Raw genomic sequence first — 21,757 nt, forward strand, 5'->3', positions numbered from 1 at the left:
CTCTGGATCATTGACAGCATGGATTCTGGCTTGGGAATCCCACTGGCACTCTTTTTGCTCTGCTTTCTCCCCTCCAATCTGCCCAGCCTCAGGACCTCCACCTGCCTCTCTGGGTAGGGGCACCATACCTGGGGTGGCGTCACATAATCAGACACGTCCATGACTCTGTTGGCGTAGAGTCCGAAGCCCTTCACCTTGGTCACCACCGAGGACTCAATGGCTGTGTCCCGAACCTGATATGCCTTCTCGTGCAAGAAAACCCACCTGGGGCAGGAGCGCATAAAGGAAGAGAAAGAGAGAAGTCCATAGACCCAGCAGACAAGCTGGGAGAGGTCACCTTCCTGCCAACACTTGGACACGCCTGGCAGGGTGTGCAGGTGGTTCCTCCTGGAGGCGTGAGACCTAGAGGGAGCCCTTGGTTGGTTTAGAATAGCGTTTCTCCACCTTTTGTCCCATTACCACCCCTCAGGTGCCTTTCTGGACATTTCCCGCCCCCCAGTGGTCCCCTTCTCCATGAAACTTTGTTATCACAGATATCCGCTTATGTACTGTATGCAAATTTGTGCTTTATGCATAAAAAGAGTGAGAACCAATTTTCACCTCCTTGGGGGCCATATGGCCCCATTGAGAATGCATGGCTCAAAGTCATTCCATGCTGCTGATGGGGGCCACTTCTCTGGCAGGAACCCAAGAGATAGAAGGAACAGAGGATCCCGGGCCTCGGTACCCTAAGCGCCCAACACATAGTAGTTCCGTAAACAAAACAATGAAGGTGCTTGGGAGCTGGGTGCTTGGCAGAATCCATCTGCCCACGTGTCAGATGAGGACGGAGGAGGAAGGGGGGCCGCGGCTGAGCTTTTACTTGGCAGGTGAAGGAGTTGGGTTGAAGGTGGGGGGGCTGGGGCAGGTGGGAGGAGAGAAGCTTCTGATCTTATTCCTTGGATTGTGCTGCCACCCAGTGGTCATTTATCTGTACTGGCTTCTCCCTGCAGCTTTAAGCCATTATGGGGCCAATTGGGTGAGGCTTTTCCCTGCATCCATCCCTACCTTCCCCCTCAGACTTCCCCGGCCTTCGGCAAGAAGGGCCTGCGGATACCTGCTGGCATCTCGTGCCACTGCTTTCCTACAAGCTGCCTGCCTTTCCATTTGAAATCGCCAATCACGGCCCTGAAGGCTCAAGCCCTGCGCAGCCTCACTTCTTACCACATTGCGGCCTTAGCAAGGTTGCATTTGTTCCTGATGGCACACTGGGAGGGAGGTAGATGCTCCCGCCAATCCCATTCGACAGATGAGAAAACCTCATCAAATTCGTTTAGAAAATGCTGTGCAGCCCCCCCCCCCCGAGAAACATACAATGTAAACAAGCAAATACATCTCTTACATTTTGTCACCCTGACTGTCTCCCAGTCTTATTTGACCATGGGAGTCAGTCTTGGAGAAATACTGGTGACCTCTCACGGAACCGAGGAGCACGCTTTTGGAAATGCTGGGTGAGGGCATTTTCTGCATCTAACCAGGGTGGCACGAGGTTGGGAAACCACACCAGCTGAAGGTGAATGGAAGGACGTTGAGACTGTGTGGCCCAGAGGAGACCAAGCTGTGGGAGTCAGGGGCTGGGAATCGGGAGAGGCAGGGGCTGAGCTGACCTGAAGATTCTATAAAGAGGTGGGTGAGGACTTCAAGCCCAGAACCAGCTGCTGTGGGAAGTCACCATATGTGTGCCACACATGTGGGAAGACTCCAGGACAGTGTGATGCTCACCTGCCAGGTGCTGAGAGGAGGCCCCTCCCTCAGGTGGAGGTTGCACTGAATGACCTCTGGGGTCCCCTACTGTTGGGACAAGCGAAGAGCAGCAGCTTCCAGAACATACGGGGTGGGGGCGGGTTGTAGGTTGGACACCACAATCCTATGTACTGCAAACACTGGAGGATATTTGCAAGTGGTTCAGTTTTCAGTGAGAGAGGTTGGTGTTATCCCCATAATGAGGTTTCCTTTGCTCGCTTGAATCTTTTCTTTTTATTCTAATTTAAATTTAAAATTTTGATAAATGCTATTTATTATTATTTGAGACAGAGTCTCACTCTGTCACCCAGGCAGTGGCGCGATCTTGGCTCACTGCAACCTCTGCCTCCGGGGCTCAAGCGATTCTCATGCCTCAGCCTCCCGAGTAGCTGGGATTATAGGCGTGCACCATCACACCTAGCTAACTTTTGTATTTTTAATAGAGACGGGGTTTTGCCATGTTGGTCAGGCTGGTCTCGAATTCCTGGCCTTAAGTGATCTGCCCGCCTTGGCCTCCCAAAGTGCTGGGATTACAGGCATGATCCACCATGCCCAGCCCTATGTATTATTGATAAGTAATAATTTCATGTATTCACGGGGCACAGTGTGAGCATTCTGATATGCCTATACCTTCTGGAATGACTATGCGTCATGCTAATGATCATACCTACTCCCTTGCATATTTATCATTTTTTTGGTAGTATTATTGGCTTGAATTTGGAATGATCTCTTGAGTGGGAGAGAAAGGGTGTAGTCACAGCACCAAGAAATGGCTTCAAACCTGTTACCTGTTTTCCTGCTGCTGCTTTACAGCGGGCGGGCGGCATCCTGATTAACGCACCACTTAGAGTGACTTGCATGCTTGTAAAATGCTCTTATGAACACCGCCTTCTATGGGGCTTTGTGGTACTGCTTTATCTCTCAGCACTTTTCTTCTTTTTTTGGAAAGGGAGGGGTTTCATTCAGATTTCACAAGGAAGTATGCCTCACGTAGAAATCCCATCTGCCATATTGCATCCTAGCAGAAGAGAAGGGAGCCTTCCTGTCGCAGGAAACCCAAATGAGCATTATTAGCTCATGGACCAGGGCCCTGCGGAATGAAGGGCCTGAGGTCTGGGGCCCAGGATCTCTGCTTCCAGCGAAGATGGCTGTTGGCCACAGCTGTACATTTACAGAGTGCAAACTGCAGTCTAAACACACCCTTCTGGAACCAAGCCCCAGTGTGCCTAGCCACAGAATAGATATGTTTCTCAGTGTCGACCTAAGGAAATGGTTTTCTGAGGCCCCCGCCCTGCATCTTTAAGTCCAGGAACATTTGCAGATGCCGAGTTCAGATTACTATTGTATAATACCAATGCGGCAATCGCTAGGCTGAATCTTTCACTACATTCTTACTGAGACAGCTTTGTTATTACCCTCATGTCATGAATGAGGACACTGAGGTGCAGAGGGGTGTGTTAACTTGCCCAGGATTGCACAGCTGGTATGTCGGCTCTAACCACACAGCGTGCACCAGACCACTCACAGCCCCTTCACTCGAAGGTCTCCAGCTGTGTCCCAGCTCAAGGTCAGGCCATGCTGGGCCCCTAAACCGGACGCTGTGCTTGTCCTGCGGGCTCCAGCTTCCTCACCAGCCAGAGCATCTCCTGGCTTAGGAAAGTCTCAGGAGGAAAGGGCCGAGGACTCCGAGGAGCAATCAACCAATCTCCTACCTCCTCCTCCTCCTCCTTCAAGGCTCCTTCTTGTGTCCCATGGGGCGGACAGCCCACATTAGAATTCTCTCTCTGAGTTAAATAACAAGTGGAAGAATTTCAGTGGCCCTGCGGGGCCTGAGGATGTCACTGAGGCAGCCGGGAAGAAGGGGATGCTTCATTTCCAGAGCGGAGGGGCTGAGTCTGCCTCTGGAGGCCAGGGCTCAGGAGATAGGCCATGCCTGAGCCTTCAGTTCTTGGCATTTACTCTGCTGCTCTGACTATTTTCTTCTCGCATTTATGGTTTATTATTTATAGAGCGGAAGGCGTGTGGCAGATTCTTGGCAGGTGGGGTGTGCAGGAGGGAGGCCAGAGCCACGCCCCAGCACCCTCCCATCCGCCCCCAGGGAGTCAAGGAAGAGGCTGGGGAGTGGGTGTAAAGAGTGCACGCTGCTGTGTGGGAGGAGGAGAGGGATCTCTTAGGAAGGTGTGAGCTGGGCAGAGGGAAAGGAGGAGGGGCGATGGGGGGGTCCTGTGAAATAGTCACAGTTGCCACCTATTACTGAGTCACTATCTCCGCAAGGCACTTGACATATGTTACCTCCCTTCCCTGTAACTCCCAGGGAGGAGGTATTCCTGAATCCATTTTCCAGATACGGGGACTGAGACTTAGAGGCATAAAGTCACTCATCTGAGGCCCTCTCTTAGTTGGTGGCAGAGTCAGGCTTCTAACCAAGTGCTCCATGTTCCCCATGCTGGGAGAGGGCAGGCAGGAATAAGTCACTCCTCTGTCCGGACCCGGATGACTGAGAGGTCCAGATGGAGCATCCGGCCGGGCGCGGTGGCGCACATCTATAATCACTGCACTTTGGGAGGCCGAGGCAGGTGGATGACTTGAGGTCAAGAGTTTGAGACCAGCCTGGCCAACATGGGGAAACCCTGTCTCTACTAAAAATACATAAAATAGCCAGGCATCGTCGCACATGCCTGTAATCCCAGCTATTTGGGAGATTGAGGCAGGAGAATCGTTTGACCCCAGGAGGCAGAGGTTGCAGTGAGCCGAGATCGTGCCACTGCACTCCAGCCTGAGTGACAAAGCAAGACTCTGTCTCAAAAAAAAAAAAAAAAGATTCAGCAGCCCAACAGCTCTTCCCACCATATGTGTGTCACTTGTCACTTAAGTGTGCTGACAGGTACGTCAGGGTGCTACCCTGGGCCAAGATGATGGGGTGGAGAGACGAGAAGGTGGGATTCTAGACCCTCCTCTTTAAACAAGAGCAGCACCTCCCTTTTATCTGCTTTATATATTGAACTCCCACCTAAGATCTGGAATGAGGCTGAGTATTATGAACCAAAGCCTGGGGCCATACAGATGGTGAATTTGCGGACAGGGCCTTGTATGTGGGAGGGACAGGGCTGCGACAGGGTCAGAGGCTCCAGCGGCCACCAATGATCCTGCCTTGGAAGTCCCCGGCTCGCTGGTTTGCAAGGAGGCAGCTTCCTCCAGGAAGGCCCTGGAAATCAACCTCAGACCAAGCACAGGCTGTTGCTTCCAGGGACTCAGGTCTCAGGGATTTCCTTCAACTTCTCAGGTTCCCCCAGGATCCAAAAAGGGGGTGGGCTCTCAGGAAGTCCCACTCCACAGAGAAGAGTGGGGATTACCACCTGGGTCCAGAAACGATGTGAGAAGCATCAGGTAAGCCCAGGCCTCTCTGCGTGCCCTGGAATGGGTAAAGGAAAACTGTGACCAAGTGGTGTCAACCACAGACAGGCAGCTGAGGCCAGGAGGTGGGGGTGAGAGCGTGTCGCTGTGAGGGCCTCAGAGAAATGATGGGCTCGTGTTAGGCATAGTTTAGGTTGTCCACCTGGTTGGGATGATGGGGAAGAGATTGAACTCTCAGTGAAATACTAACACTGTAGCCTTAAAGTTCCTTTCAAATTTGATTGAGTCCAAGCCACTGTCACCTCTCTCCTTATGACTGCGCCGCCTTTTAACAGGCTTTCCTGCACCCACACCTACTCCCTCCACTTCTGGGTGCATCTGCCTGGGTGCTCTTCCCAACTCAGATCTCATCGTGTCTGTGTGTGTCTCTCTCTCTCAACCTCACATGCACACACACACAAAGTTGCATACACACACACACACACACACACACACACACACACACAGGTTAAAATGCTTCTGTGGCTTCTGTTTACTCATCTCCTGTAAAAACCAAAGCTCTCTAAGGGTGTCCGAGGTCCAGCCCCTGTTTATGTCCCCAACCACTGTACATCACCCTCATTTCTGCCCTTGGCTCCAGCCACAAGGAGCTTCTTTTCTTTCCCCTGTTTGCTAGGCTCCTTCCCTTTGCAGAGGGAGGTTTCTCTGCCCTGAACGCTCTTCCTTCCCTCTTTCATTTGGGTTGCTCCTACTTGTCCTTCGGGTCTCAGCTAAAATGTCACATCGCCAGAAAGCCTTCCCTTATTCCCTGACCAGGCCAAACACCTTCACAGAAGTGGCTCTCCTATAACTGTGCACCTCCAAGCCACGGTTGACATTTCACGTTTGTGGAGCTCATCAGATGAATGTCCGTCTCTTGCCTTCCACTGTAAGCCCCACGAGGTGAGGACCCCATCTGCTTTTGCCCATCATTCCGTCCTCGGTCTGCAGTGCCTGGCACGCAGAGATGCTGGTGCGTTTTTGCTAAATTAATGACAGTGGATTCATGAAGTCACAATGTGCCTGGGTTCACAAAGGCGGACATGGGACTCAGGTCAGGGGACTGGGCTGCAGAGCGCGCTGATGTAACTGGAAGGCACTGTCCCGTGGGGAGCTGTCAGGCTTGGAGATGGATAGGGTTGGAAATTAAGACGCCAAAGAGCTTCGCGGGCTCGCTCCAGCAGGCTGGGCTCCAGCCCTGAGGACTGGAGGATTCGATCTGATCGTGATGAGAGACAGACAAGGGCAGTGGGGGCTGAGTAGTCTGGTCTAGGAGCCCATTCTCTATCCCCCATCAATCTCTCTGCCTGGAGCCAATGGAGCCAGGCCAGATGGGGAATGTGCTGAGCCAGCTTTTGCACTCACCTGGGCCAACATACCATCTTGTGGCTATAAACAACCACAGCATTGAACATACACGTGAACACAGAACATTTAAGAACCAACTGTGAGCCAAACTCTGGAGATGCAGACAGAGAACATTTGCAAACCTCATATCTTACAAAACCTCAACATTGGAAGGAAACTTCAAGGCCATTTAATCCTATTCTGAAGCTTGCATCCCTTTCCTAAAATCTCCCAAAGGAGCACTGGATGGTGCAGGCTTTTTACAATACCTGCCCACTGAAGCCGGCCAGCTCCTGCCCAGCACACAGAGCCAAAAAATCACCTAAAAAGTCACATCTAGCCACCTTTCCCTCCGTACCCTCACAGAAACTTTAACTTTTCAGGCAAGCAGGCTGCAGGCAGCTTCAGCACAGAGGCACACAGGATTCTCCTTTGACCTGCTTGAACTAATTCCTGACAGTCAGTGGCTTGCTGCCTGGAATGCACAGACCCATTGTTTCAAAGAACGGGGTGAGACTGGAGACGCACATGCCAGGAAAGAAAACGTTGGAGGTTTCTGCCTGTATTTCCTGGTGCCCACCAGTGTGTGGAAATGAACACAAGAAGGATAGGACCTGCATTCTTTTCCAGCCATTGCCTGTTCCACAGCTCTGTGTGTGTGTGTGTGTGTGTGTGTGTGTATGTAGGTGTGTACTTCCAGGCAGTGGAGGCTGAGGGGGATGGCTGCACCTTCCTGGCTCTTAAGCAACTCCTAAGATGGGTTACATGGCACAGGGTCAGGCAGAGGTAGGGAACTTACACTTTTTGATGACAGGGAGCATTGCTGGACTCCTGGGAAGGGAGCCACACTATGTTCAGAAAAGCTACTTTTCTCCTTGGCCACTCTTCCCTTGGACCTGTGTTTGTTTCCTCATCAAGGGGCAGTTCCTCTTTGTCCTCCAGTCCAAGAGAAGAGGGCTTCTCCCTTGCCCTTCTCTCTCTTTCACCATCTCGCTGATCCACGCCAGAAGGAAAGTCCTCATTCTTAAACGGATCCAGCTTTGTCTTTCCCTCCCGGCCACCAACTTGATCAACCTGCCACCACTCCCTTGTCTCAGTGCCTTCCCTTCCCCCTTCCTGTGGCGTCTTGTCTTTTTGAGACCCGAAAGAGTTGGCTGAAGGGAACGTGAAGATGTGGGAGGGGGTCTGCCTATTCTCTGCTTGGAGAGATGACAGCAGGGAGGGTGGAGATGGCACTCCTGAGACCTCCCTTGGTGGAGGGCAGTGCCAGAGCAGGGACCTTACTCCTCTGAGTGTGTGTCTTGAAACCACTCTGAACTCCGGAGGATGAACTGGGAGAAGAATTCATCTGGGTGAATTCAGATCCTGGGTGGGGGTGGCGGAGGTCAGTCTTTAGGACTCAGCTCCACAGAAGAAAGGAGCTCAGGAAGCTGGAGGGTGGCACTGAGGCAGGAGGGCAAAGACAGGATGCCAGGTGACCCGCCCCGCCAGAGACCTGAAGGCTCACAGACTCACCCCACAAAGTAGGAGATGATCAGAAGCTGAACGACTCGGTTGATGGTCCCAATGGTCCAGCTCTTCACGACCACTGACTTGGTGGTCTCATAGGTGAAGAAGTCGGATATGCAGTTCATGCTGAGAGAGTGCTCAGGTCAGGGGACACTCAGAAGGGGGCCCAGTGGTGGCCTCAGGAGAAGGAGGTTCTACAGGACAGGGAGACAGAGATCACGACCTGGAGGGGGCAGCTTAAAGGGGTGGGAGGAATGGGACGCCTGTCCCTTTAATCCAGGCAACCCTAGTCAGGTCCTCTCTGCTCGTGATACTCTGGCTTCCAAGAGGCCAGGACCAGGGCGGGCGACCCCCTTTTTGTTCGTCTCCACCCCACTCCCCTGTGATGTCACAGCGGGGGTGGGGTCTCCAATCCTGGGCTCCTGATTGCCTGGGATGTAGCTGGCTGGAGCCCTCTGGGACTCATGTTTTATCTGCACTCTGTCTACTGTTTCTGTTTCGTTCTCTTCTGCAGCATCCTCATCCCAGCTCACCAGCTGCTCACACTCTCTCTAACGCCCCTCGCAATGCCCCATCCCCCAGTCACCTAATAGCCTGATGGAGCTGAGGGCTCCTTCTTTCCTGAGTGTCAGACAAATTCCGCCCAGTTCTGCAGCCGTCCCCTCCTTTCCTGAGTTGCCCCCAATGGCATGGGTCAGGGGAGAGGGGCTCTTGAAAGTTTTTCTGGGACTTCTGGGGTGTGATGCGTAAAGAGTCACAGATTTCTAACTCCAGTTGGTAATGGCTGAAGCTCTACCTGTCACGTAGCAGTTAGCACTTCTTTTTTAGCTGTCAGTTTATTTATCCAAATCTTTGTTAGATTATGTTTTCCTGAAAACAATCTGGGCTGTTTTCCTTTCCCTCCCTCCCTCCCTCCCTCCTTTCTTTTCTTCCTTCTTTTGTTTTCTTTTCCTTTTTCTCTTTCTTTTTTTCTTTACTTTTCTTTTCTTTCTTTTGAGACAGAGTCTTGCTCTGTCACCCAGGCTGGAGTGCAGTGGTGCAATCTCAGCTCACTGCAACCTCTCCCTCCTGGGTTCAAGCAAATCTCGTGCCTCAGCCTCCTAAGTACCTGGGATTATAGACACCCACCACTATGCCCGGCTAATTTTTGTATTTTTGGTAGAGATGGGAGTTTCACCATGTTGGCCAGGCTGGTCTCGAACTCCTGACAAGTGATCTGCCCACCTTGGCCTCCCAAAGTACTAGGACTACAAGTGTGAGCCACTGTGCCCGGCCGGTTATGTTTTCACCTTGTTCAAGTTTCCTCAAATCCAAGAAGTGTGCTAAATTAGTAATAGGCCCTCAATATCTATTTATTAAACCCAGTTGAATTTATCTTGCTAGATAGTGCTGGAATAGCCACTACTCAGAGGTTAAAGCTATTAGTTCAGTGGGGAAGGGTGTACTCCTGTTGTCTCTTACCCCAGGATTGAGTTAGCAAGGTGGTGTACTGATTGTCAGGGAAATCTTGAATATACGTATTCTGTACTAATGTCTTCATACAGGACACATCATCAATCATTCTGAACATACAGTCACTGTGATTACAACAGAAGAGAACCGGACTGGTGGTGGTAAGGAGGTCTGGGTCCTGGCTTTGTTGCCAACTCACTGAGACCCTGGACAAATTAAGCCCCTTTGGGTCTCAGTTTTCCCATCAGTAAAACGAGGTTGGGGTAGAAAAACTAAAGCATCTTTTCCAGCTCTGGTTTTCTCTGATGTTGCAAAATGCACTCTGGGACTATAAGAGGAGGCCTGGCTTCCCCAACCCCAGGATGATGTGGTTTCAAATCAGTTCCGGCTCCGAGGTGAATCGGACACCAGGACTTGAACTGGATACGGCCATTTGCCAGCCTCTTGGGGAAACCTGTAAATTGCGATTAGGGATGTGAAGATTTTGGGTATAGACAGTGAACTTGACAGTTCAGCCAGAAAGCAGTGCACTTATGATGACACCAACACCTGCATTCTCTTCCCAGCCAGTGGGAGAGGTTGTTTCTTTTTCTTTTTTTTGAGACGGAGTTTCACTCATGTTACCCAGGCTGGAGTGCAATGGTGCGATCTCGGCTCACTGCAACCTCCGCCTCCTGGGTTCAGGCAATTCTCCTGCCTCAGCCTCCTGAGTAGCTGGGATTACAGGCACGCACCACCATGCCCAGCTAATTTTTTGTATTTTTTTTTTTTTTTTTTAGTAGAGACGGGGTTTCACCATGTTGACCAGGATGGTCTCGATCTCTTGACCTCGTGATCCACCCGCCTCGGCCTCTCAAAGTGCTGGGATTACAGGCTTGAGCCACCGCGCCCGGCCGGGAGAGGTTGTTTCTTTCCGCAACTCTTAAATACTTCTCTTCTTGTCCCATAGACCCCTTTCCATGACACAGAAACTATTTTGCAGATAGGGGGGCACGCATCTTTCCAATACACACCCCCACCCCCACCCCTGTACTAAGTCTGATACAATAAAATTACACAATTTATCTTTAGTATCCAGTCTCCACCGAAAAAGTGTCCGTAGTTTCTAAAGAGCCCCACACACATTTTCGAGGCAGATTACACCCAGGTGAGAGAGACTTCACTGCTACCACCCTTCCCTCAGGTCCTCCAGAGTCGCCGACGCTCTATGCGACCGTCTCGCAGGCGGGCCCAGCTCGCGTCTCTCTAGCCAGCTCGTCCTCTCTGTGGCATGTGCTCGGCTTCCGGTGGCGGGACGCGGGGCCGCGCACGCGGGAAAAGCTTCCCCGGTGTCCCCCCCCAACCCCCGCCCCCCGCCCCCCCGCGTCCCCCCAGCGCGCCCACCTCCCACGCCCGGGCCCTCGCGAGGTTGCAGCCTGAGTAGGTAAGTGGTGGTCGTTCCCCGGTCCCAGGAAGGCACGGGCCCCGCTCCCCCGCAGGACGCTCGACATGGACCATTCCGCATTTGAAACCGCGGGGAGCGGGCGAATCCATTCTGTAGGGCGGGGGTGAACCGTGGGTCTTGGGGTGGTGGGAACGGTGCTAGGGAAACCCTGCACTCTGAGCTGTGTTGGGGCGCGTGCGAGGTGCGGGCTCCGGGCAGACCCTGGGGTTCCGCTGCTCGTTGCCATGGCTCCCGCTGGAGCGGCCAGAGTGGGTGTCGGGTTGGGTGTCAGCGCTGTTCCAGGCCCGATTCTCCACCCGGGCCTGGGTCTGGACCCTCGGGCACTGCAGCGCCCGCCTGTGGGTTCCCAGGCAGAGGAAATCCTGAGACATCCCAGGCGCGGATAGGGGTTGCTACCTGGCTTCATCGGCGAGCAGAGCGAGGTGTTGTCTTTCATGCTTATCTGTCTTCCTCTTGAATTCAGATTCCCTACCTGCTGAGCATCCGCACACCCACTCAGGAGTTGGGGCCCAGCTCCCAGTTGACTCGGTTTCCCTTGTGCAGCCTAGGGCTCTGCCCAGGCCACCACAGGCAGGGGTCGACATGGCAGAGACACTGGAGTTCAACGACATCTATCAGGAGGTGAAAGGCTCCATGGTGAGAACGGCTCGCACAGTTGATATAGGTAGAGAGAAGGAAGGAGGGTAGAGTTTTTGTCCGTTAGCGAGAGCTTGCTTTGGGAATGTTATTTTGGAAAAAGAAGACTCAGTGTAATGTGTTCCTAGTATTTCCCCCAACACAAGGCAATAGAGAGATGGTTTCCGGAGTCATAGGGACCATATATGCTGTTCAGTCCCCGATTCCTGTTTTACAAATGAGGAAACTGAGAATCTGTAAGGGATCTAGGTACCAGAGCCTGGTTTAGAATATAGACTCCTTGGCCTCCAGCTGTGGCTCCTGCATTGGTCATCTGGCCAGCCCCCTTGCAGCCGGATGTGTGTTGGGTAGAACTGTACCCAGGACACGCTTTGTACTGTCCACATGCATCGGAGCCTGCTTTTCTTACAGAATGATGGTCGACTGAGGTTGAGCCGCCAGGGTATCATATTCAAGAATAGCAAGACCGGCAAAGTGGACAACATCCAGGCTGGGGAGCTAACAGAGGGCATCTGGCGCCGTGTAGCTCTGGGCCATGGACTTAAACTGCTTACAAAGAATGGCCATGTCTACAAGTACGATGGCTTCCGAGAATCGGTGAGATGTCCCTTGGCTATAAACCCCCTACAAACCCCTTTTTTACTGCATCATCTTGTTTTAATCTTCTAGAGACTTGAAATTCCTTCCTCATGTAACCCTGTGATTGCTAGTTTGGGCTCCTTAGAACAGGGCTGTGAGGCCATCAGGCAATCGGTGTTCAGCCCTGAGTGTTGAAGTCTTGTGAACTTTTGTGTGCCTTGATTCCAGAAGTTTTCTTCTGTCTTGATTTAGATAGTAGTTCCCACCTGTGGCTGTTATCAAGGTTCAGAATCTTAGCTTGATGTCTTTTGTGTTATTTTTTATGACAGGGTCTTGCTCTGTTGCCCAGGCTGGAGTGCAGTGGTGTAATCTCGGCTTCCTGCAGCCTCTGCCTCCTGGGCTTAAGCAATCCTTCCACCTCAGCCCCCTGAGTATCTGGTACCACAGGCACATGCCACCATGCCCAACTATTTTTTCACAATTTTTGGTAGAAATGGGATTTCGCCACATTACCCAGTCTGGTCTTGAGCTCTCAGACTCAAGGGATGGCCCATCTTGGCCTCCCAAAGGGTTGAGGTTACAGGCATGAGCCATTACACCTGACCAGCTTTATAAAGTGTGGGTTTTGTTTTTCATTTTGAGCTGCTTGAGTTAAAGGCTTTATTTGATTTTAATTTCCACTTTCATTAAAGTAATACCTATACAAAGATTTTCTAAAGTCAGATGGCACTGTGAAGCCCATAACCAGGAATGTCAGATCCAATGGCCAGAAGCAACCTCTTTGAACAATCTTTTTTTTTTTTTTTGAAAAGGAGTTTTGCTCTTGTTGCCCAGGCTGAAGTGCAATGGTGCGATTTCAGCTCACTGTAACCTCCACCTCCCGGGCTTAAGCGATTCTCCTGCCTCAGCCTCCCAAGTAGCTGAGATTTACAGGTGCCCACCACCACGCCCAGCTAATTTTGTATTTTTAGTAGAGACGAGGTTTCTCCATGTTGGTCAGGCTGGTCTAGAACTCCTGACCTCAGGTGATCCACCCACCTCGGCCTCCCAAAATGCTAGGATTACAGGCGTGAGCTACCATGCCGGGCCTCAACAGTCTTTTAAACAATGTTAGGGCTGGGTTGCTTAGTCAGCATGGGTTTCTCATAAAGCCTATTTTGGGGCAGTTTCTCAGAAATAGATCATCACAGGACATTCAAGTCTGTCTTAAGGCCACCAGGGTTTACTGGGATTGTGCTTTCTTCCCTCCACCCACAGGAGTTTGAGAAACTCTCTGATTTCTTCAAAACTCACTATCGCCTTGAGCTAATGGAGAAGGACCTTTGTGTGAAGGGCTGGAACTGGGGGACAGTGAAATTTGGTGGTGAGTCCTGAGGTTTGGGGAAGAAGATAGGGTGAAGGGTGTCAGCCTTCGACTTGTTCTGCTCTTTTCCCTCTGCCAGTGTCTCTGGTTTCCTATCTGTTTGCATGTTCATCATGAGTACTGATTATTGGTTACCTACAATATACTGGGCACTGTGCCTGGGGTTGGGGTTACAGTGTGAACAGACTCGCCCCAGTTTCCTGTCTCTGTGGACCTCGGGTTGGTGGGAATGTTGTTTATGCAGGGGAGCCTGCGGCTTGATAAGCCCTTTCCTTACAGGACAGCTGCTTTCCTTTGACATTGGTGACCAGCCAGTCTTCGAGATACCCCTCAGCAACGTGTCCCAGTGCACCACGGGCAAGAATGAGGTGACCCTGGAATTCCACCAGAACGACGACGCAGAGGTGTCTCTCATGGAGGTGCGCTTCTACGTCCCTCCCACCCAGGAGGATGGTGTGGACCCTGTTGAGGTGAGGCTTCCCCTGGCTGCCCAGGCAGCATATGGTGCTGAGCAGGCGTTGGCTGGCCTGGAAGCGGGGCCTGCTGTTTGGTCACCAATGTGTACTTTTGTAGGCCTTTGCCCAGAATGTGTTGTCGAAAGCGGATGTAATCCAGGCCACAGGAGATGCCATCTGCATCTTCCGGGAGCTGCAGTGTCTGACTCCTCGCGGTCGTTACGACATTCGGATCTACCCCACCTTTCTGCATCTGCACGGCAAGACCTTTGACTACAAGATCCCCTACACCACGGTACTGCGGCTGTTTCTGTTGCCCCACAAGGACCAGCGCCAGATGTTCTTTGTGGTAAGTAGAAACCCCGATGGCTGTGTAATCCTGGTTTTTTACCTAAGTGTTTAGGAGACGGATCTCGCTGGTGTGCAGAATTCTATGTTGGTTAATTGCAAATTGTTATAGAGTGTCAATTGGTGCTCTCCCTTACTAGATCAGCCTGGATCCCCCAATCAAGCAAGGCCAAACCCGCTACCACTTCCTGATCCTCCTCTTCTCCAAGGACGAGGACATTTCGTTGACTCTGAACATGAATGAGTGAGTGTCTCCCTGGGCTCTTTTCCTGCCACTGTCCAGGCAGGAGACAGGTGTGCCATTAGAAGGCAGTAGTGCTGTGACCTCATCTTTGCCGTCTTTGTAGGGAAGAAGTGGAGAAGCGCTTTGAGGGTCGGCTCACCAAGAACATGTCAGGATCCCTCTATGAGATGGTCAGCCGGGTCATGAAAGCACTGGTGAACCGCAAGATCACGGTGCCAGGCAACTTCCAAGGGTGAGTGTGGGCCTGGGATCCCGGCCTGGCTGGGTATGGAAACGCTGTGTCTCCTTGGTAAACCCCCCTGAGATGGGAATGCAGCCTGCTAGAGCCCTGGATGGGACCTTGTGTCATGACAGGTGTCAGCGCCTCCATCTCCACAGCTCAGTGAGGTTTACTTAGTCACGGACATGAGCACACATGTCGCCTCTGTTAGATGTGCCCTTTGTCTCTGCTGAGGTTGGCACTAATCAGGTTTCCTGCACCCTCTCTCAGGCACTCAGGGGCCCAGTGCATCACCTGTTCCTACAAGGCAAGCTCAGGACTGCTCTACCCGCTGGAGCGGGGCTTCATCTACGTCCACAAGCCACCTGTGCACATCCGCTTCGATGAGATCTCCTTTGTCAACTTTGCTCGTGGTACCACTACGACTCGTTCCTTTGACTTTGAAATTGAGACCAAGCAGGGCACTCAGTATACCTTCAGCAGCATTGAGAGGTGAGAAGCTCCGCCCGTCACTTCCTGGGCATCCTGGTCCCCAGCCAGCTTTGACCGGGAAGGCTGACATGGTCTTTCAACCCTAGAGCAGAAGTTTTCTTTTGTTACATCAGGATTTGGTCTTTTTCTCTGGAGTGCTCAGACTTTAGAAGCCTCTCCATTGCTATCTTTCTGGTTGTCAAAAAAAAAAAAAAATTCCATATTCTGAAAGCGTTATGTCTTCACTACTGGTCTCTTTTCTCCTCCACTCCCCGCCATGTTGGAAATGCTATCTCTGTCTTTCCTGGAATGAGCTTTGTGCCCGAGAACATAGCAGCTAATGCTTATTGAGTGCTCACTGTGCACTAAACGTTTTATAAGCATCTTCACGTGTAATCCTCATATCAACCTTGTAAAGTATGAAAAAAGATGCCAACATCCCCTCCCCCACACTTGCTCTGCTCTGAGCTTATAGGTGCACACCCCTCCCTGCCTTTTTTTTTCCCAGGGCTCTTCAAGGCCATACAGGTTCCTCTTTCAGGACTAATGTCTGGCTATGCCTTACTGCTGTCCTCTGGGGGTTTCTAAGCTGTGGGTTGGGTACCGTGGCCAAGGGCTCCAGGCTCCACAGTCTCCCCCAGCTCATGGGAATCAGAACGTTATTTAGCTTGCCCTTGTGTTGGCCCTACCTGTCTGGTAACATGGTGCATGTCCCCTCACAGGGAGGAGTACGGGAAACTGTTTGATTTTGTCAATGCGAAAAAGCTCAACATCAAAAACCGAGGATTGAAAGAGGTACTTCTGTGTGGGGAGGATGAGACCCCCCCCGCTGTTTCTGTAGGGGAGAAAAGGGTGGAGATTTTTCTGGCTTCTTTTTCACTCTCTCTTCTTTTCTTACCCTTATAGAAAAAAGAGGTGCGTGTGACCCTTTCCCCCTCCTGGTGCAGGTTTCCTCTGCATGACCTTAGACCAGTCTATGCAGCCCCTCAGGAGCCCCCCGTGGGGCTGGGAGAGGGAGGGGCTTGGGGCTTGGACTAACCCAGTTCGCAGGAAGTACTCGGGCGTAGGCCCTGCACGTTGGCTATGTGTGGACAATCCAGCCCCAGGTCTTCTGGGCGCTGCTGCTCTGACTTGACAGGCATGGGGGTGTGCTTTTGAGTGTGCAGGGATTCAGCCTCGAGGGTGAGTTGGCCCCACTCTCAACCCTTCCCTGGCTAGGGCATGAACCCAAGCTACGATGAATATGCCGACTCTGATGAGGACCAGCATGATGCCTACTTGGAGAGGATGAAGGAGGAGGGCAAGATCCGGGAGGAAAATGCCAATGACAGCAGCGATGACTCGGGAGAAGAAACTGGTGTGTTAGCCTCTGTGCTGAGCATGGGGATGGTCAGACGCTCCTCGCTGTGGCCCGGGCTGCAGTTGCCCTTGGGCCAGAGCTGGGTGCCTGGGTGAGGGGGTGGGATTTCCATTGGTTCAGAAGCTGATGCATCCTGTGTCCTTTTTCAGATGAGTCATTCAACCCAGGTGAAGAGGAGGAAGATGTGGCAGAGGAGTGAGTTTTGGTGGTACCTTGTGGGGATAAGGTGATGACCCATAGGCTTAAAGGATCAGAGGATTTCTGGACATTTCTCATGTCCCAGCATTAGCTACTGACCCAGAATGGGAGAGTAGCCTCCAATGAAGTGATCATGAAAATGTTTTGGAAATCGTCAAGGGCTTTGTAAGTGCAAGGCATATTTTGAAGTCAGAAAAGCATAGTGGGATCTATGGCCATACCACCCTGCATGTGCCAGTTGTGGCTGGTTAGTACTTGGATGAGGAGAGAATGGGAATGAGAACAGATGCTTGCATTTACTTGCTGGATGTTGTCGAGTAAGTCATTGAATCTCAATTTCCTCATTGGTAGAAATGCATTGGTTCCCCTGCAAAATTGGTTAAGACTTTTTATTAGCAGTGTTAGAAATGTGACTCACTCTCACTTTAAAAGGGAACATATAAAAGGGAATTTCATAAGTTCATGTTACTGCAGAGTGTGGGGCTTCTGACACCATTGGATTCAGGCACTCAAACCATTTCTTCCGATTTCCTTAATTCAAAATAGGTTTGTACCACGGGGCGCCCAGCGACTCTCAGAAGCTGTGGGCAGGCTTAGTCCTACTGCTTTAAAACAACACCAGAAGCGCCTCTTTTGGTGACCAGCATAGTGAACAGAGTGGTTACCTGCCCCTTCCTAGTCTGAATTATTAGGATGGACAGGGCCCTAATGGGCCAGAAATAGGCCAAATGCCCACCCTTAGAGCCTGTGATTGGGGTGAGCCCTTTCTGAGTGGGGTTGCCCCCACTCTGGTGGTTCCCAGCAGAATATTGGGAGTCTGCTCTCTTAATCCAGAAGGATTGCAAAAAAATGTCGGGCATTAAAAAAAAAAAAAAAAAAAAAAAAATACCCAACGGGTCCACTAGTTCAGCTTGCCACATGCTTATGAAAGTTTAATGAGCAAATACTTGCGAGAGTGCCTTGAAAACTGTCCAGCAGCATACAGATGTAAGGCAGTTCCATTTTTGAGAAGTTTCACATATATCACATAAGACTGTCAGTTACAGGGGTCTGTACTGGGTTGAACTGAAGTTGGTTTTCCTCTTTTGGTAGTAACTGATTATTTTTTTATCAGAAAAGACTATAGGGGCCGATCCTTTCGTAGTTCACAAACATGATGGTTGGGTGTTCACGTACGTGTGTGAAGCATGCCATCCTCCAGCCTTGTTATGACCTCGGTGCATTACCCATCTGACAAGGGAAAAAAAAGACAAAAAAGACTGTAGGGTAGATTAAAACGATTACCCAAAGGAAGTGGTAAAGTGGATTTGGGCCATGTTCCAGGCAATAATGAGGCAGTGTTTCTGCCCGTGGGGTCCTGGGGATGGACATGGAACTGGTTTGGCCATGCCCAGGGAGAGCAGCTGAAGCCCGCTGATTGATTTACTTTTCATTAATTAATTCATCAAGTAAGCCATTGTCGTGGCTGGGTCTGGAGAGAGCATGGTTGATGCCACCTCGGTGAATGGGAGGAAGTAGCGTTGGGGATGGGTGGTGGACACTGTCCTCTGGCCTTCCTCCCTTGCCCCTTTTGGGTGGGTATCTTTGGATTTGTTTTCCTCCTGTTCTGAGGCCATGGGGTCCTGTCCTCCTCCTCAAGTCTAAGCCTGGCTTGCCCTCTGGCAGGTTTGACAGCAACGCCTCTGCCAGCTCCTCCAGTAATGAGGGTGACAGTGACCGGGATGAGAAGAAGCGGAAACAGCTCAAAAAGGCCAAGATGGCCAAGGACCGTAAGAGCCGAAAGAAGCCTGTGGAGGTGCAGACTCTAGATGGGAGGGGTCGTGTGTGGTGTGCGGGGGCGGGAGGCATTCGCTTTACCTTTTCCTGTCCACCACCAGTAGGACCCTGATCACTGGTCTTCCTTGGGGCTGTTTTTTATAGCCAGTGATTATAGCCTTGAGGGGTATTTTCTTGGAAATTTTTCTCACTAGCCCTGAGATTATTAAGCTTCTGGAAGATTTGAATTAGGAGATGGGCTTCTGTCCCAGGAGCCCAGAGGAAAGGGGGCCCCTGGTAAGCTAAGCACTGAGTTGCAGAGAGGAAGGTGATACTATCCTTGCCTTTAGCAAGCTCTCATCTAGCCTGATGCTGTTTAGTCCTCTACTTTTTCTCCAGGTTAGGTGATCTAAATAATTTCTTTGGGAAAATGTATGGGTTCTATGGGAAATTGCTGAAGGCATTTGGGTTCTTGTGTAGGTGAAGAAGGGCAAAGACCCCAATGCCCCCAAGAGGCCCATGTCTGCCTATATGCTGTGGCTCAATGCCAGCCGAGAGAAGATCAAGTCAGACCATCCTGGCATCAGTATCACGGATCTTTCTAAGAAGGCTGGCGAGATCTGGAAGGGAATGTCCAAAGAGAAGAAAGAGGTGAGTGGCAGCAGTGGAGGGATGATGCATCTCATGGGCTGGCAAGAGGTGCTCTCTTGGGTGGTGAGTCTCATGACTGATGGGGAGCAGTAGGAGCCATTGGTGGGACTTTCTGTATTGATTTTGCCTGTATCAGGGGAGAGGGGAGAGGTCTTATTCTTCGCTGTTTTTTTCTGTGTTTGTGAGACAGGAGTGGGATCGCAAGGCTGAGGATGCCAGGAGGGAATATGAAAAAGCCATGAAGGAATATGAAGGTGGCCGAGGCGAGTCTTCTAAGAGGTGAGTATTGAGAACATGGACCAGTAACTTGATTTTTGTGGCAGATGTTTTTTTTTTTTTTAACAGGCTGATTTAGGTAGTGCTTCTGAAACCTGGGTAGGCCATTGCCCAAGTATCGGGTGGTACAATAGGACATTCAGGTCATTGGGGAAATATGGCCCATTTTCCTGGACCATTTTATTTGAAGGTATGGGAGAATGAAAAAAAAATACTATTATGGAGTGCAATACACAGTTCACATGAAATTTAAAAAGTAAAGCAAGAAATGTCAAGTAGGCTTTGCATATGGGGCTGCTTTAGGCTATGCCCTCTGATCCTTCTGGTGTACTCATAATACTCTCCCTTGGTGCCCTTCAGGCTGACACGGCTATTTATGTTCAGAGTGAAATGGGTAGTGTGGCTGGGATCGGGGGAAAGGCCTTGTTGAAGCTGGGAGAGGTTCGGCCATGGTGAGAGTGAGGGGACCTGAAGGCCCAGCTCCTCTTTCCTCTTGCCAAAACAGGGACAAGTCAAAGAAGAAGAAGAAAGTAAAGGTAAAGATGGAAAAGAAGTCCACACCCTCTAGGGGCTCATCATCCAAGTCGTCCCCAAGGCAGCTAAGCGAGAGCTTCAAAAGCAAAGAGTTTGTGTCTAGTGATGAGAGCTCTTCCGGAGAGAACAAGAGCAAAAAGAAGAGGAGGCGGAGCGAGGTGCGGCAGGCACGTGGGGGCTCTGGGCTGGGCAGCGTGAGGGGCGTGTGCGTCTGCGTGGGGTTGGTCTGTAAGGATAGAGTTGGAGTGGATGGTGGAATTCTGAGGTTGTGAGGGTGGGTGCTGCAGCTGGGGGGCGGTAGGGAATTGTGGGCCCTTCACTGAAGAGTGGCTGGGGCCCCCACCTTTTCCCTTAAGACACCTTTGGTTTTCAGGACTCTGAAGAAGAACTAGCCAGTACTCCCCCCAGCTCAGAAGACTCCGCGTCAGGATCCGATGAATAGAAACGGAGGGAGGTTCTCCTCTTTGCGCTTGCCTTCTCACAACCCCCGACTCCCCACCCATATTTTGGTACCAGTTTCTCCTCATGAAATGTAGTCCCTGGATTCTGTGCCATCTGAACACGCTCTCCTGCTGGTGTGTATGTCACTAGGGCAGTGGGGAGATGTCTTAACTCTGCTGCTTCCCAAGGATGGCTGTTTATTATTTGGGGAGAGAGAGGGTGGGAGGCAGGGCAATGCAGGATCCAAATCCTCATCTTACTTTCCCGACCTTAAGGATGTAGCTGCTGCTCGTCCTGTTCAAGTTGCTGCAGCAGAGGTCATGTGAGGCCAGGCCTGTAGCTCCTACTGGGGGCCTATTTCTACTTTTATTTTGTATTTCTGGTCTGTGAAAATCATTTAATAAAGGGAACTAACTTTGGAAACAGTGTCCTGCTTTCTTTGTGGCCCTGGTGCATTGCTCCCACTTTTATTGGTGGTGGTTACTGCTCTGCCCACACTGGGCAGAGGCTTCCTGGCCAGCCGGGAAGCAAGTCTCCAGGTACATCATGGTCTGTTCCCGGCTGGACAAGCATTGGTTTTCACCCTCTTCTGCCGGGATGGGCCACCTGAGTCTAGAAATGAGAGCTGATCCGATTAGGAAGCCTCTCCCAATTACACTCCATTAGCCAAGCTAGGGGGAGGCAGCTCTTGGCTGCATCCTTACCTATGAGTCAAGCAAGGGTCTTCCAAGGCTTTAGATAATGAAATCAGGATTGACTGCCCTTCCCGCAGCCAGGGGAGGGGAAACCTGAGCCTGGAGAGTTGGGGAGGATGAGCGTGTGTGTTGGGTGCTGGTGGCTGCAGCCTGATGGGGGTGCAAGAAAGGGAGTATACGGGAAGCTTTTGTTCTTATGTGAAGAAGGTGGGTTACAAACAGTGTAGGAAGGAACTCATGTCTGAGAAGGGGCCTGAAAGGAGATAAAGGTCACTAACGAGGATAGTAGAACTGCCAGACTCCCTCACGGTGGCTCTAAATCTGAATTGACACACGAGTGGTGGCCACGTTGCGCGCGTTCTCAGGACTCAAGGCTGTACCAGGAAGCGGTTCCAGTCCGCCGGCGGCTACCTTCTTGCCGCTTAGCTCGATGGTGCCGCGCTCCGTGCAGGCGGCGGGACCCGGGAGGGGCCGCCAAGGCAGTCACTCTAGGCAGTCGTCTCGGTGGCCATTTTAGCCGAGCGCTCCCGGCTGAATTGCGTCAGTTTCGCCCCGGTCTGAGCCTGGGGCAGGCCCCTCATCTGCAAGCCTCATGAATAATTGA

At 51.4% G+C, this 21,757-nt stretch overlaps 2 protein-coding genes and 1 non-coding gene across 6 annotated transcripts in view; 2 read left to right on the forward strand and 1 right to left on the reverse strand.

Annotated features, from left to right (window-relative positions):
• The window catches only part of P2RX3 (purinergic receptor P2X 3), a 34,532-nt gene extending 26,187 nt beyond the window's left edge, over positions 1 to 8,345 (reverse strand). Inside the window, exons 1-2 of the mRNA XM_017498970.2 lie at positions 8,038 to 8,345; positions 129 to 264 (exon numbers count right to left, since the gene is read on the reverse strand). Coding sequence (XP_017354459.1) covers positions 129 to 264; positions 8,038 to 8,156 — 255 coding nt within the window. The 5' untranslated portion in view covers positions 8,157 to 8,345. The remainder of the gene's footprint in view (positions 1 to 128; positions 265 to 8,037) is intronic.
• A 2,402-nt stretch (positions 8,346 to 10,747) lies between these two features.
• Positions 10,748 to 20,882, forward strand: SSRP1 (structure specific recognition protein 1). 4 transcript variants are annotated; one of them, XM_017498973.2, is made up of 18 exons: positions 10,748 to 10,906; positions 11,391 to 11,563; positions 11,975 to 12,160; positions 13,400 to 13,505; positions 13,785 to 13,975; positions 14,079 to 14,309; positions 14,449 to 14,552; positions 14,656 to 14,784; positions 15,043 to 15,264; positions 15,966 to 16,038; positions 16,150 to 16,158; positions 16,462 to 16,600; positions 16,753 to 16,798; positions 18,467 to 18,596; positions 19,037 to 19,207; positions 19,398 to 19,486; positions 19,989 to 20,175; positions 20,391 to 20,882. In XM_017498973.2, the coding sequence occupies exons 2-18, from the start codon at positions 11,510 to 11,512 to the stop codon at positions 20,457 to 20,459; spliced, it is 2,136 nt and encodes a 711-aa protein (XP_017354462.1). In that variant the 5' UTR covers positions 10,748 to 10,906; positions 11,391 to 11,509; the 3' UTR covers positions 20,460 to 20,882. The 4 variants fall into 4 exon arrangements, with proteins under 4 accessions (XP_017354462.1, XP_017354460.1, XP_017354463.1 ...); XM_017498971.2 differs by lacking the exon at positions 20,391 to 20,882 and adding an exon at positions 20,251 to 20,304 and having other exon boundaries at positions 19,989 to 20,220; XM_017498974.2 differs by lacking the exon at positions 16,150 to 16,158.
• LOC119467021 lies at positions 17,934 to 18,037 on the forward strand. The gene has a single exon (XR_005195537.1). It is a non-coding gene; the product is annotated as a small nucleolar RNA U13 (small nucleolar RNA).
• Positions 20,883 to 21,757: the final 875 nt, after the last annotated feature.

The sequence above is a fragment of the Cebus imitator genome, unplaced genomic scaffold (genome assembly GCF_001604975.1).
Source record: "Cebus imitator isolate Cc_AM_T3 unplaced genomic scaffold, Cebus_imitator-1.0 Scaffold253, whole genome shotgun sequence".
Classification (NCBI taxonomy): Eukaryota; Metazoa; Chordata; class Mammalia; order Primates; family Cebidae; genus Cebus; species Cebus imitator.